We start from the raw sequence: 14,887 nt of genomic DNA, 5'->3' as shown, positions 1-14,887 counted from the left end.
TATTATATTCATTTATTTATTATTCTGATGAATTAAATTTATGACTTGAGTTAAATATACATTATGATCAGTATAATTATGCATTCATTAAAGAAAAAAATGGAAAACATTTAAAAGCATAAATATAACAACGGTAATATATAAGAAATTTCTTTTCTTTCAATGATATATAAAAGTAAATCACACATTTATTCCACCAATACAATGATTCCATTTAAATTAAACACATCTGAAATTTCTTCTTCATTTACTCCTCGCCCGCCAATTCCAATTCGAAACGACAACCCTAAATCCTCTCAACAATGGCGATCCCGAGCTGATTCTGAACCCTAAATGCCCAGAATTGAAGAACAGTTCCTGATTTGAGACCATTCTTCCGGACAATTTTCTTCCAAGTCCCCTTGATCACATAGCATGAATTCCAATTGCTAAGCTTCGCCTCCGTTTGCTCCAGCGACGGTTCGATCACGATTACATCCAGAAACTTCGGTTTCCCCTTGCCATTCTTTCCCCTAAGGAAATTACTCTCTTCCTCGGTTAAGAAACTGTTCTTCACCTTCCTCACCGGAATCGAAACCCTATTGTGGATATGGCTCACATCCGTCGCGAACAATGTCTTCTCGATCACCAATCTCTCCTCCTCCGACGCCGCTCCGTTCGAAATTTCTCGAATCTTATCGACGAACGCTTGGGGGAGCCGCGGCTCGCCGGAGAACGATCGGTTATTCTCCAATCTAATACGCTTTCGTTCATCTTCTATTTCGCTTACCCGAGCGGATACGTTTGCGAAGAAAACAAGCTTATCTTCAGATTCGCTGATTCCTTTCAGATCTTCATCCGTCACATGGAATTCCATCGAATCGCTGATTGATTTCTTCGGGACTGTGCTCGGGCAAGTTTATCGATTTTGTTGTTTTTTTTTAAATGAAACGATATAATGTTTTGAACGAAGGGCGCCTTTATATATAAGCGCTGGGAAATTGGAGGGAAAAAATGATTTGATAATTTGACTGATAAGGATAGTGTCGAAAGAGAACAGATACGATGTTAGATTTTAGATTGATTCGATTTTTATGTATAATTTTGTATATTTCCTTTAATCAACAAAAATAATAATTATTATAATAATGGGACAGAGAATCAATCTTATTGCACTTATTCTCTATTAACTAAACTTTTTTTTTTTTTCAATTTCAAATTCAAAATTTTACTATTTAATTTGTATGAGTTGTAATGAAAATATATATAATTTAATTTATTCTATAATGATATCCAAAAATATTATTTAAACTAAAATTTAAATAAAAGTAAAGTCAATTGAAACAAAACCAAACAACACATAGTCTAAACATTTTCTAATAAACTGTACGTAACAAAGATAAATTTGTCCGTAACTAGGGTTTGTTTGCCCAATTTTTTTCGACTCGATTCCTAATATATATGTATGTTTTATCTTCTTATAAAAATTAATATTTAATATAAAATGTTATTTTTTTATATTATCAATACAATTATTTGTACTTTATGTAAAAAAAAAAAAAAAATTTCTTCAAATCAAAATTTCTTCTATTATAAATTTTACCCAAAATGTATAAACTTAAATTTAAATGTTTATGTTTAAACCAAAATTATAAAATAACTTCAATTGATATCATTAAGTATTTGAATAATGTATAACTCATAACGATAAAAAAAAAAAAATACAGCCCGATTGATTTTTTATTTTTACATACATTCTTTATCAACAAACTCAATATAAGCCTGTGTATGAATTTTTATAGTTTTAATTTAGTAATTTAATACTCCCCGTCTTGTCCATTATTTCGATTTGTTCCATATAATTTGTTATTTTTTTTAAAATATATATAATTATATATTTTAATCACATTTTAAAATTTATAATTTTTATTTTTTATTTTAATTGTTATTTTAATTTTAATTTATAATTATTTTTACTAATATATTTTTTAATTATTTACTAATTATTTACTAGTTATATAATACCTAAAAGTGGACAAATTAATTGGAATTGAGTATTATTGATATAAAAATGAACATACAACGATCTTACAAATATGTAACAGTGTAAATAAGTATAATTTTAATTCAAAAAATTCAATTTAAAATTATTTTACAAAACATTCGAATATTATTTGAATCAAAATTTAATTTCAAATAAATAAATAAATAAAATGAAACGATGATTGAAGAAAAAGAGGTGGAAGAGGGGAAAATATTAGGCTTGTTTTTTAATTAGGCCAGATTTCTTTCTATTATAATATTTTAAATATATATATATATATCTCTCCAAAACCATCACTTATTTTTTTATTTAATAAATATATAGATTTTATTTAAAACGTTATATCAAATGTAGATTTATGTTACTATTATTAATTCACTGAATTTTACTGTTTTAAATATTGTGCTACAAATCAAAGTATATAATTTGTTCCAAAACGAAAAGTATTTATTTATACCTAATTGTATAGATTAATTTATTAAAAATAAAAAAAATAAATGTATAAGTATATTTATTTATTTATGAGGATCATAACAATAAATAAGTTATCTTTATAAAAATTTAAAAGTAATTAAAAATTATTAAATCTTAGCTTTGCTCTTTTAACCGTTGTTAAACAAAATATTTCCTCCGTCCCAAAATATTTTTCTTATTTTTCTATTTTCGTCTGTTCCAAAAGAATTGTCTTATTTCCTTATTTAGTAGTCGTAGTCCCCACTTTATAGCAAAATTATTCCTACTTTTCCATATTACCCATAATTATTATTCTAACATATTTTTTTAAAATCCTTCAAAAAGCAAGGGTATTTTAGTCATTTACGTTCTACTTTATACCCACTTTCAATTAAATATATTATTCCTTAATTTCCGTGCTAATTTTCAATAAGACACTTCTTTTGGGACGGAGGGAGTACTAAATTTCAAAATAGGGTTTGATTTTTTTATTGGTTTGAAAAAAAAAAAGAAATTGGTTCAAGTATCTAATGTTTGATGTATAAAGTAAATATAATATTTTTATTTAGAAAAAGTATAAAATCTACCTATAATTTTTGAAAATTGCGTCAAAGTTTCTTATGATTTGATAAACTATATGTCTAACCTCTCGACCGTCCTTATTTAATGATATTTAACCTGATATATTCAAAACGAACAAGTTTTTAAAATCTTTATTTCTAAATCTAAAATTATAAACATATTTATTATTCATTTTATATTTAGTTTTAAGAAATAGTTGAGAAATTATTAGAATAAGAGGAGAACAAATTAAAAATAAATATACTTGTAATTCTAATACTCCATTCGTTCCCGTTGGAAGAGTAACGTTTGCTTTTTGCACGTAGATTTTTTAATATTAGTATTATATATTGGATTGTAGTAAAAAAAGACAAGAATACCCCTATTAGTATAGTGTAATATAAAAGTAATGACATTTGTGTAATATATTGTAAGTTGAAAAGGTATTTATTATGTTAAGTAGGTAGTATAATTACTAAATTAGGAAATGGTAGTCTTGTTTCGGGACGGATGAAAATAGAAAATAGTAACATTTCAATATGACGGAGGGAGTAATTTATAAATAGATATTTTGAAACTCATTCGCAATTTTAACATATAGAAATCAAACGCTGTTAAATAATTGTTAAGAGGTTTGATGGGGAGTTTATAAACTTATAAAGAGTTTGGCGCAAAATTTAAAAATATGATAAATTTGAAACAATTTTATAAAATAATAAGTGAATTTTGTACGATTTTACTTTTTATTTAATACCTCTCCGGCTAAACAAGGTCCATTAGGAAAATAAATATTCTCTCCGCCTCAATTCAATGTACAATTTTTATTATTTTTATTTGTCTACAAACCCCAAATATATGACCATTTTATTTGAGACGGATGGAGTATTTATTATAAAATTTAAAAATAAAAAAATAATTGAAGTATTGTTAAAAGTAATCAAAAGAAAGAATAAAAATAATATATTCTCTCCGTCTCATTAAAATGTTGTCATTTTCTATTTTCGTCTGTCTTAAATAAGATTATCATTTTCTAATTTAGTAATTGTACTATATATTTAACATAATAAATATCATTCTAACTTTTTTATTTTACACAAATATAATTACTTTTATATTACACAATATTAATAGGGTATTTTTGTCTTTTTTATTATAATTATAATATTAATATTAAAAAATCTACGTGCAAAAAAGTAAACGGTAACCTTTTTCCAGGACGAAGGGAATATAATAATTTGATTGATAAATTATAGTAAATAAATATTTTGTTTGTCTCAATTCAAATTACTATTTTTATTATTTTTGTCTGTCTCATTTTACACTATCATTGTCCCAAAAAAAATAATCATATACTAATATAAAATATCATTAACTTTTACTTAGATTACAACCATACAATTACATATACAATTATTTTATATATAAAGTTGAATAACAAAAATGTAAAAGACTCTTACACACTTCCGAAAAGTAATAAAATATTACTCCTTATAGTTTAATTTACTACAAAATTCGAAAAGACCATTTATTTGGGATGCTGGGAGTATTACATGAAAAAATTATACTCCCTCCGTCTCATATTTATTTATCAATTTATTTTTTGCACGGAGTTTTAAAAATATTAATATTATATTGAGATGTAATCTAAAAATAAAGGTAAAAACACTAAACTAACTTATTAGTATTGTATGATATAAAGGTTTGTGTAATATATTATAAATTAGAATAATATTTGTAATGTTAACTAGGTAGTACAATTATTAAAAAAAAAAGAAATTAATATTTTGTTATTAGACGTACTAAAATAGAAAAATAGATAAATTGTTAAACACCGTATATTAGTTAAATATATATTTGTTGTTTTTACTAAAATTAATAATAAAATAAATTTTATAAAAATAAATAAATAAATGAAAGTAAATTTGAGTAATTTACTTATTATTAGTCCAATCCAAATCACATTAAGCCTGTTACGTTAGCGGGCCAGTGGCCCATCTGGACTTTTCTTATTTATTTTTAGCCCGACTCAAATCAACTTATATTAGGATTTATTTATCCTGTGCCCGGGCCAGACACAGGTTAGTCGGGCCCATGGGTTATTTTAAAAATAAATTAAAACTTGGAAATAAAATAAAATAAACAAACAAACAAACAAGTGAACTTTAAATGTAGCTATATAATAATTATGAGATTACATAAACATTTAAAATTGAATCTCTGATCAGTCGTGAGTAAAAGATACCAACATTGGTTATTGAATAACTTGAATTGCTCTGTGTTATAATACTACCTCGGTGCTATTTTTATTATTCTTACTTGTCTCATTTAAATATCTATATATATTTTTTCACTATAGTAAAAATATTTTGTATTTAAAATAAAATACGTAAATTACAAATATACTTGTTACAATCATAATCTGAGTAAAATTGATCTGAATACTGCCGATTTGATGATTGTCCAATTCGGAGAGTGACTTTTCGCCTTAGCACAATATGAAGAGTTCTGCACGATGGGCAATTTGCCTAATTTTTTTTTTATTTATTTATGTATTTATTTTCGTGTATAACAATACTATTCAATATATTATTATTTTATAGATATAAACTAAAAATGACAAAATATTACTAATTCCGTTTCGGCACAAAAATATATTACTTTTGTGTGGCTTTAAAGGTCTCATTTACTTTCTTTTTTTTTGTTGATTTTTCAATATTAATTATTATATCAAAGCGTAGTACAAATTAAGAAAAAATTGCAAAAATACTTCAATTAGTGTCTGACATTTGTATAAAAAATTATACAGATACAAAGATATTTTTAATGTTAAGTAAAAATATACGTGGGAACTCCCTTTATCTTGTAAGGGTGAAGGACTACTCCACCTATCCCAATTGCATTACTTATCTAACATAATAAATATCATTTCAAATTACAACAAAAATAATAAAATTTAAATAATAGTTGATAATATTTTTTTTCTAAAATTTGTTTTACTATTTGTGTTTTACTTGGAATAAAATCTCACATTTTCCCTTCAAATAGAACATATTAATGCATATTTTTAATATAAGAATATTACAATAAACTATTATTTGGTTGAATATATTAAATTTGTATTTTAAATAAAAAGTAATATTATTTAATTTGTATTATTTTTCTTACTTTTTTTTTCTTTAAATTTTTTTCAAAAATATTAATACACTACAAATATTCATTATTTTTATATTTTCTAAATAATTTTTTATAGTTCACATATTTGTTTTTTCAACATTCTCACAAAACGCACCCTCTATCCTAAATATTATATCACAATTTTTATTTTTATTTGTCTACATTTTATATCATTTTTTTATAAAAAAAAATTTACATTTAAAATTTTATAGTTTAATTAATTAATTAATTATATTAATCTTAAGAGAAATTAATATATATATATTTTATAAAACATGACAACTACGGAAATCTATTTAAATCAAAACTTAAATAATTATTCATTTTAATAATTAAAATCAAATAACTTCATTATTATTTTTTTAAAATACAAAACACCAGATTAACAAATCAAGAATTAACTAAAAAAAAATAAAAAAAATTAACTCAACATCCCGTAAGGAATAATCTAGTGCAGTAGGAGTGAACTCATTGTTATAATGAAGTTATGACTTCGAATCTCAAAGTCTTATTTATCACAGAGGTTCGACTAATATCAATTGCGTGACATGTTATCAAAAGTAAATAAATAAATAAAATTAACTCAACAGTTTGATTATTTATTGTATCTTAAAGGCTACCAAATAAAATTTGGCATAAAATAGATTCCCATTGCTTCATAAAATTTGATACGACTTCCAATAAATAAACAACCCGAATAATCCGTGGTCTGAATTCGGGCAGAAAAGCAGGTAAGTTCAATAAAAGTTTCACCTCCCAAAAATCATTACCTCTTCAAAATTTCACCAATTAAATTAAACCCCATCAAACTACTACCCACCTGCGAAATTAAACTGCAATAAATATGTCACACTATTTAATAAACTTTTAATCTAACTCGTTTTCTCAATAAATAATGATATAAACCGGTGTACTGCTCCGGCATTGATTAAAAAGCCTGAGAATTATGGAAACAGCCATGCAATAAATATGTGATAAAATTCTCACTAATATAAAGCTGGAAATGAATGTCATTTAATTTCAATAATTAATTAATTCCTACCTCCCAACGAACCTAGCCGACCGACATATCCAATAACTACATTATTAATTTATTCCATTTTCCAACTCACCTTAATAATAATCATATAATTATTGTTTAATTATTATTATTACCTAACAGCACAATACCCCACCGGCGGCGCGTGCACCCCACTCCCTCCACATATATATTTTATCTATTTATTTTTTAAGACAGTAAGTAAACGTGTTTAAAATAATCTCACATAGGATTATAATATGATTATTATTATTATTACTTATAATGATTATATTAATCTTATTTATATATTTTTTAAAAACGTGTTTTAAATAATCTTACACATAGGATTATAATTATTATTAATTATGATAATTATATTGTGTGCGACCATTCATTCCAAAAGCAGGAAAAAGTGAAAGTCCAAATTCATCCGCACGGTCTATAAATAGGCGACCTCTGACTTTACGTGCTGGAGTTTACAAGCCTTGTCAACGCAGTTTTCGTGAGTGGTCCTCGGGAATTCAATCCGAAACCAGAAATCCGGCGGAAGAGGGTAGATATGGCTATTGCCGACGATGGCCACCGCCGAGGAAAGTGGCGGCTGTGCTCACTTTGGCATACAGAAGTTCGATCTTCTTCTACGCAGAATCTGTATAGCCAGTCGCGAAATCCCGGCAATCCCGACGGTGGCGGCGCTGTTGCGATTGCTCGTTCCTCGGCTGTGTCCTCTGTTGCCAGATCGCTTCTTCCGGCGCGGCGTAGACTCCGGCTGGATCCTTCGAGCAGCTTGATTTTCCCCTGTAAATAAGTCTCGATTTTGTTGATTTTTGTGTTGTGTAATAGTTCTTCTCGATTTCTTTCTTCTTCCGAATTTGTTTTGTTTTTGGTAAAAATTGAGTCTCGTTTATGTGAATTCATAACTTGCGAAGGGAAAAGGAAATGAAATGTTGAATAAATGATTGTAAATTCTTTGAATGCTGATCGTTACTCCGTTTGGGTTTTGTGATTGTCAAGATGAACCGGGAAAGCAAGTGAGGAGTGCTGTCCGGATTAAAAATTCCAGCAAGTCTCATGTGGCGTTTAAGGTAATCATGATTTTCTTTAGTTTCTAAGTGAATAAATGAGTAGTTTTCTGCAATATGCTGAAGCAATTTTAACGTTTATTTATTTATTTATTATTTCGGAATGCAATGATGTGTTTTCTCCAACCGTGGAGCAGAAGTAGATATGGAACCAAAAAAAATTGACATTGTTATAGAATGTTGGGTATTTAACCTGGATTATCAATGGCAGAAAAGCACCTTGATTTGTAGGTATTCCAATTTGGTAACTTGTCATAGTTAAATCGATAATAGGACAAAACAGCTATCAGCCAGTGAATTAAATGCTATAGGCCATTGTTGTGACTTAACAAATATGTTTTCTGTTATCAGTTTCAAACTACAGCACCAAAGAGTTGTTTTATGCGACCTCCTGGTGGCATACTTGCTCCTGGACAAGCCATCATAGCTACTGGTAATCGATTTAGTCTGTATCTTATTTACTCATAATCAGGGTATTTGCATATGGAACAAACAGTTTATTATGATTGTGTTATTGTTTTGGCAGTATACAAGTTTGTTGAGCAGCCGGAGAACAATGAGAAACCTATAAATCGAAAGAGCAAGGTTAAGTTCAAGATTATGAGCTTGAAGGTGAAAGAAGGAACAGATTATGTGCCTGAATTGGTAAGTTCTTTGCCTTTCAAAAGTGTTGTTGATCTACTTTCTGGTGGCTTTTGTGTGAAAATGGAATTGCGAGAGTAATAGAAATGATAGCACTACCCATCATAAAAATATTTATGTATGCCTCTAGGGAACACAGTAATCATTTGACTGTATTAAAAAATATAACAATAATCAATGTATTGTTTGTATTTGAAACCAATTACAATGAGTGTCTTGGCAGGACTAATGATCACATGCAATACAGTTTTGCACAATCCCTGTTCTTACTTATCTGTTGATCTTGTTTATCTCCACTTGGAGTTCTAACTAAAATCGACAAACCATGCATGTCTTATGAGCTAAACTCACTTGCAGTTCGATGAACAAAGGGATCAAGTATCTGTAGAACGTATTCTGAAGGTTGTTTTCTTGGACCCGGAGCGTGCAAGTCCTGTAAGATCTTATTCTTACATCAACATGTGTTATTGCTCGATATTTCTTTCTCTACCTATGCTGAAAATCATTGTTGCTAAGGCCCTTGATAAGCTGAAGCGACAATTGGCCGAGGCTGATGCTGCATTAGAAGCTCGCAAGAATCCTCCTGCTGACACAGGTCCTCGTATGGTGGGCGAAGGGCTTGTTATAGATGAATGGGTAAAGTATCCAACAATTACACCTTCCTTATACACCTTGTTCATCACTTTTTACTCAATTCTTGTAAATTGATCTGTTTTGCATCAACTAATTTTCCAGAAGGAACGGAGGGAGAAATATCTTGCGCGACAACAAGTTGAGGCAGTAGACTCAGTGTGAAGTGGCGTTTAATGACAGAAATTGAACATCGCCACTGTGTTTCATAGCTGTGACAACTGATGTAAGAAGCTCACAAAAGCCTCTATGTTGTTGATAACAAGTCCATGGTAGAGTTGATAGATAAATAGATCGATAGAGTGAGGTAAAAACATCCCTGCCAGTCTTGTAAAAATTTTCACACCTTGCAGTAATTAAAACTCAATATGTTATGGTTCTGTAATACTTTTGGATAGTTTTTCAAATTTCTAGTCTGTTCCATATCATGTGTTCTTTTCGAAAAGTTGAAGCTGCTGCTGCATAGGTGGGGGCTTAAAGGTGTAACATGAAATCCTAACTGACCCGAAGAAATTTGTCCAAACCCGTATCGAGGAGTGGGGACGAAAGGTGTGGTGTTGGTTATCCATCCACATACATATAAGTGTCGTGGATAAAGAGGGATCAGGAATCTTCCCCTGACTTCTTCCAAGAAAACAATTTTTGATGTCCAAAAGGCATGGAATTATGCCACAGCATCCATCACCCATTAGAACTCAGCTGGGCACCACATAAATGGAATACTCCATCTTTATTCTTTTAGCAACCAGAACATGATCTGTCTCTCTTTATATATTGGGCTGAGATGAAGAAGTGAAATCTGCATATTCATCACTTGTCTTTTTTTAACACAGCCTGTAATTTCTTAGAAATCAAGTATGTTAGAAGGCAAGGCGGTCATCGGAGAGACCGATATGCTGCAGGCTATGCAGCAAGATGCACTTGATTTGGCAGCTAAGGCGCTCGACTTCTTCGATGTCACCGAGGCCACCGAAATAGCTCGATTCATCAAGAAGGTATGCAGTACTAATCCAGCAAAGCAATGGCTAGCTATAGTTCTATTGATTATTGAAGATTATACGTCATTCTGGTTTGGAATTTGGATTGAAATGCAGGAATTTGACAGGATTTATGGATCAGGCTGGCAGTGCATTGTAGGAACTGATTTCGGTTCATTTGTTACACACTGCTATGGCTGTTTCATTCATTTCTGCGTCGGCAGTCTCGCTATTTTGCTCTTCAGAGGATCCGCCGGACAAGAAGCTGAGGAAGAAGATATCCACCATTTTCCGGCGTAGTAATATATATATAATCTGTTCTAGTATTCTTCTTCTGCAATCAATGTATAATCGAGTAAAGTCCTTATGAAACTGATTTCTTTTTCCCGTAATCGAAATAAAATGATCAGAACTCGAAGTCATCGTCGTTATTAGGCTTGGGGGAAGTCAGCAATGCCGTGTAAAGCCTGAGCCTGTCTTCCCCGAGCGACGAGCATCTCGACAATGGCCGGCGCGGCCTGATGAATGACAGCGATGTTAACGTCAGGCGGTGCTTGTATCTCCTCCAGGCCAGCTGAATAGCGACGGCAGCCCACGTGCGCCACCCCGGCGAGTAGTAGCACGCGCTTCTCTTCACCTTCTCGTTGGTGAACGTGTATCGAAAATGCTGCGTCACATACTTAACATCCTCTGCTTCCAGGCTGAACGCCTCTGTCGTCTCCAGTGTCACCAGCGTCGACGATGATGCCGGAAGCCTCTCGACGAATGGGCGGCGGAGGCACCATGAGAGGAGCTCGTCGCCGCTGAAATTCCCCGGCCCCAACATGCAGCAGCTCTTCACCCCGTCGCGGAGAACTTGGCTGCTTTGAAGATGTCCCCTGACGATGAAGATCATTCGTTGCACTGGATCGCCTTCTCTAGTGATCTTCAAATGAAATCAAATCAATTTGAGATGAGATTGGAGAATGAATTGATTGAATTTGGAATGGACTCACAGTTTCGGCTTTGGTGAAAATGAGAGACTTGACACGATCGCAGATGTTCTCGAGGACGAGGTTATCCATGTGCTGGAAGAGAGGGACCTGTCGGACGAGGTCTAAGCAGAGATGGTATTTGATGTCTCTTCTGAGGCCTTCTGGAAGCTTCCTGGTGATTTCCCATTCGTCGACTCCTCTCATCGCCGCCCACCGCTGCCTCTCGTAGTTTCTCACTCTCTGCCGGAATGGCTGCGGCAGCCGCCGTTTCCTCATCCACCATTCTATGTTCCTCATCTTCAGCTGCATCGCCTGTTTCTTCGAAGTCGTAGCGTGCAAGAACACCTGTGCATATTAATGGATCAAATCGATCACAAGCTAATTAATTAGTTAAGAATTGTTTGTTTGTTTGTTATACCGACCTTGATGTTGCCGATTAACATTGTGACCAGGAGGAGTCCACTGGTGAGGACGATGATGATGAACACCACTTCCAGGCAATCCGTGGTGCTCTCCAAGTTCCCGAACGTGCTGTTCATACGATCATGTAATTAAATTAGGGCACAAATCGAAATCGAAATTAATTAGTACCTTAGGGTCATGAGGCCCCAGAAGATGGGGAAAAGTATCTTCTCCAAGCGGCTGCCATTGGTGACGAGCTGGACAGTCCATTTGTAAGCTCCGTAGTCGAAATTGTCGTAGTTCTCGAGGCAGGTATATCTGGCGTTCTTATTCTCCGACCAGAGGAATCTTTGCCTCTCGTCGGCCGCGGCGGCGATGAAGTCGGCGGCGCCGTAGTAGAAAGTGGGGCGGTTGCAGGCGAGGAGGCGGGGGTGGACCTTGGCGAGGAGGCAGTGGTGGTGGAGGCATTTGGCAGCCCTCTGGATGCCGAGCAAGTACCAGCACGCGCCGACGGCGTGGGAGGCGACGAAATAGGCGATCAGGTTGAGAGCAATGCCCCACCAGATGGTGCCGAAGATATTGTAGCCGGAGAGATTGCGGAGAAGACAGACGGAGTGGTATATTTTGGGGAGATATTGGAACAGAAACGTTACCAGCAGGACTGTCATCACCATTGTGGTTCCTCCCCCTGCAGCTTCACCCAGAAGCTTGGGGATCGCCACCCACATTACTATCTGCATTGCTACCACTCGCTCATTATTTACTTCTTCACTCCATGAACTAATGTACAATTCTAGAACAATTGCTCTATTTTTTTTTTTTTTAAACTTAAATTTTATATTTTTATCTTTCTTTCATTTATTATTTTTAATCTCTATCATACAATTAAGAATAAATTTATCAAATTATTAAAAAAAAATAAAAATTTAGTATTTAATTTAATATGAAAAAAGTATTATTATTATTATTATTATTATTATTATTTGCAGCTTTCTGTTTAATTAATTATATGGTGTCAATGATTTAGGCTCTGTTGATAGCAGTTTTCTTTAGGTTTTTGTAATTTTGAAATTTTGAAAAAAATAAAAAATAAATATTTATTTTAATATTTTGTAAAAATATATATATATATATATATTTGACATAATAGTTTTTAAAAAATTAATAGTGCCAAACAAATAAAAATATATTGCGTAAACAAAACTTAATCTTATAATATCACCTTATTACATCAAAATACAATCTCTGGTTTATTTTTTCCCCAGATTTAATAATAGTAAATTATAGGAGTAGTATTTAGTTGATCTTACATAAGCTAAATTATTTATATTGTTATACAATATTAAAATTAATATTTAATATAAATATAAAAAATTATATAATTTCATATTTTTCAAAAAATTCAAATAAATAATATATATATATATAATTTTAAGAAATGGATGCCATTAGTTATAAAGTGGACTCTAAGGAATATATGGACTGCCCGTAGTAAAACTAACAATACAAAACTATTTAGGCCTCCAGGAGCCCAAAAAATATTGCTTATCAGATAACTCAAATACATGAAATAACAACAACGTCAACATCTTCTTTTTTTCCAATATATTTTATGTTATTACAAAAGTCAAATATTTAAAATAAAATATTATTTTTTATATTACCGACATAATTTTTTATATTTTATATAAAAAAATTCAAATTAAATTTTTATATAAAAAGTTACATTCAAATTCAGACTATTTCATGCAGATACATAACACATTAAATTTTACTACTATTTAGGTTGAAAATAGTAGTAAAATTTTAACTTTTAACACTATTAGTAAAATGTCCTTTTTACTTTTACTTTTGTAATGAATATGCATTTTAATTTAGATGTCAAAAGTAATGATAGGTAATTCTATAGATATGCAGGGGCTATATTGACTCTTTATGGGAATAAGATAATGATTTGCGGCAACAAAAATAGTAAAATGGAATAATAGAGATGAAAGAGAGAGAGCATTTAGATTTGTTTATATCTATTTGAAAGAATGTTTGGAGTTTCGGATTTTTTAAAAAATAAAAATTTATAATTTCGAGACTTTAGATTTGTTTATATATATATATATATATATATATATGATGACATAGAAATCCGCAGCAGCTACGAAAGTGTGCATCGGATAAACATTAGTCAAATTTAATATCCTGTAAACTAAATTCGACAAAACAAATTACATTAGGTGAACCATGTGTGACGGATGGACCTGGAGGTGCCGAGGTTTGAATTCATGACTCCACAGTCACAAATTTACTCCATGCACGATCAGGTCACCCTTTACGGGACTTGTTTATATATATATTTGAAAGGATGTTTGGAGATTTTACTAATGGCTTTTAAACATGTGTTATTATTATTATTTTTTTTTGCAGTCTCTTAGAAGTATTTTAATTTTTTTTATTTAATTCATATTTTTTCCGTTCTAAACAACTAATAATATTTGAGTTTGGCACAAGAATTTAGGTAAGTATACTTTGGAGATTAGATAATGTGATTGGAGAGATATGTACTCCCTCCGTCTCGCCACATATGATCCATTTTCATTTTTAATATGTCTCACAAAAGATGATTCTTTTTCATTTTTGATAATTTATGAATCTTAAATATACTTAACAAATATAAATCAATTTAATTAAACTTCTAACATCTTACGGTAGGACCCAATTAAAACCCCTTTGTTTCTATCTCTCTCTTCAATTAACATAAATTTTTATCTATCTTTAAAACTTCTCATTTTTTATAAAACTAATTTATGGTAATAATAAATAAATACAAATATTTTTTTATTTATTTGTATTATATAAAATTTTATTATCTATACAAAATGATATCCATATTGCATATATTTTTTGGAGATATAATCTTAAATTTTTTTAAAATACCAATAATATTATTCATATAA

The 14,887-nt window shown here is 30.7% G+C and overlaps 4 protein-coding genes across 4 annotated transcripts; 2 read left to right on the top strand and 2 right to left on the bottom strand.

The window, feature by feature from the left end:
* Positions 1-286: 286 nt before the first annotated feature.
* LOC127247379 (B3 domain-containing protein At1g05920-like) lies at positions 287-856 on the bottom strand. The gene has a single exon (XM_051269209.1). It carries the CDS (start codon positions 854-856, stop codon positions 287-289), a length of 570 nt encoding a protein of 189 aa, XP_051125166.1.
* A 6,835-nt stretch (positions 857-7,691) lies between these two features.
* LOC127247672 (vesicle-associated protein 4-1-like) lies at positions 7,692-9,971 on the top strand. Its single transcript, XM_051269630.1, has 7 exons — positions 7,692-8,032; positions 8,247-8,317; positions 8,666-8,747; positions 8,841-8,959; positions 9,314-9,391; positions 9,473-9,592; positions 9,692-9,971. Exons 1-7 carry the CDS (start codon positions 7,792-7,794, stop codon positions 9,749-9,751), a joined length of 771 nt encoding a protein of 256 aa, XP_051125587.1. The 5' UTR covers positions 7,692-7,791; the 3' UTR covers positions 9,752-9,971.
* Positions 9,972-10,148: 177 nt separating this feature from the next.
* LOC127247673 (uncharacterized) lies at positions 10,149-11,115 on the top strand. The gene is made up of 3 exons (XM_051269632.1): positions 10,149-10,581; positions 10,681-10,862; positions 10,974-11,115. Coding segments are annotated over exons 1-3 (321 nt in total). The 5' UTR covers positions 10,149-10,443; the 3' UTR covers positions 10,975-11,115.
* LOC127247674 (cyclic nucleotide-gated ion channel 4-like) lies at positions 10,809-12,669 on the bottom strand. The gene is made up of 4 exons (XM_051269633.1): positions 12,129-12,669; positions 11,960-12,068; positions 11,559-11,882; positions 10,809-11,488 (listed from the first exon to the last, which is right to left on the bottom strand). Exons 1-4 carry the CDS (start codon positions 12,665-12,667, stop codon positions 10,970-10,972), a joined length of 1,491 nt encoding a protein of 496 aa, XP_051125590.1. The 5' UTR covers positions 12,668-12,669; the 3' UTR covers positions 10,809-10,969.
* Between the last annotated feature and the right edge of the window lie 2,218 nt (positions 12,670-14,887).

Source organism: Andrographis paniculata, unplaced genomic scaffold, assembly GCF_009805555.1.
Source record: "Andrographis paniculata isolate CXL003 unplaced genomic scaffold, ASM980555v1 Contig32END, whole genome shotgun sequence".
NCBI lineage: Eukaryota > Viridiplantae > Streptophyta > Magnoliopsida > Lamiales > Acanthaceae > Andrographis > Andrographis paniculata.
The sequence above is the reverse complement of the archived record's forward strand: the minus strand, read 5'-3'. Positions and strand labels throughout refer to the sequence as shown.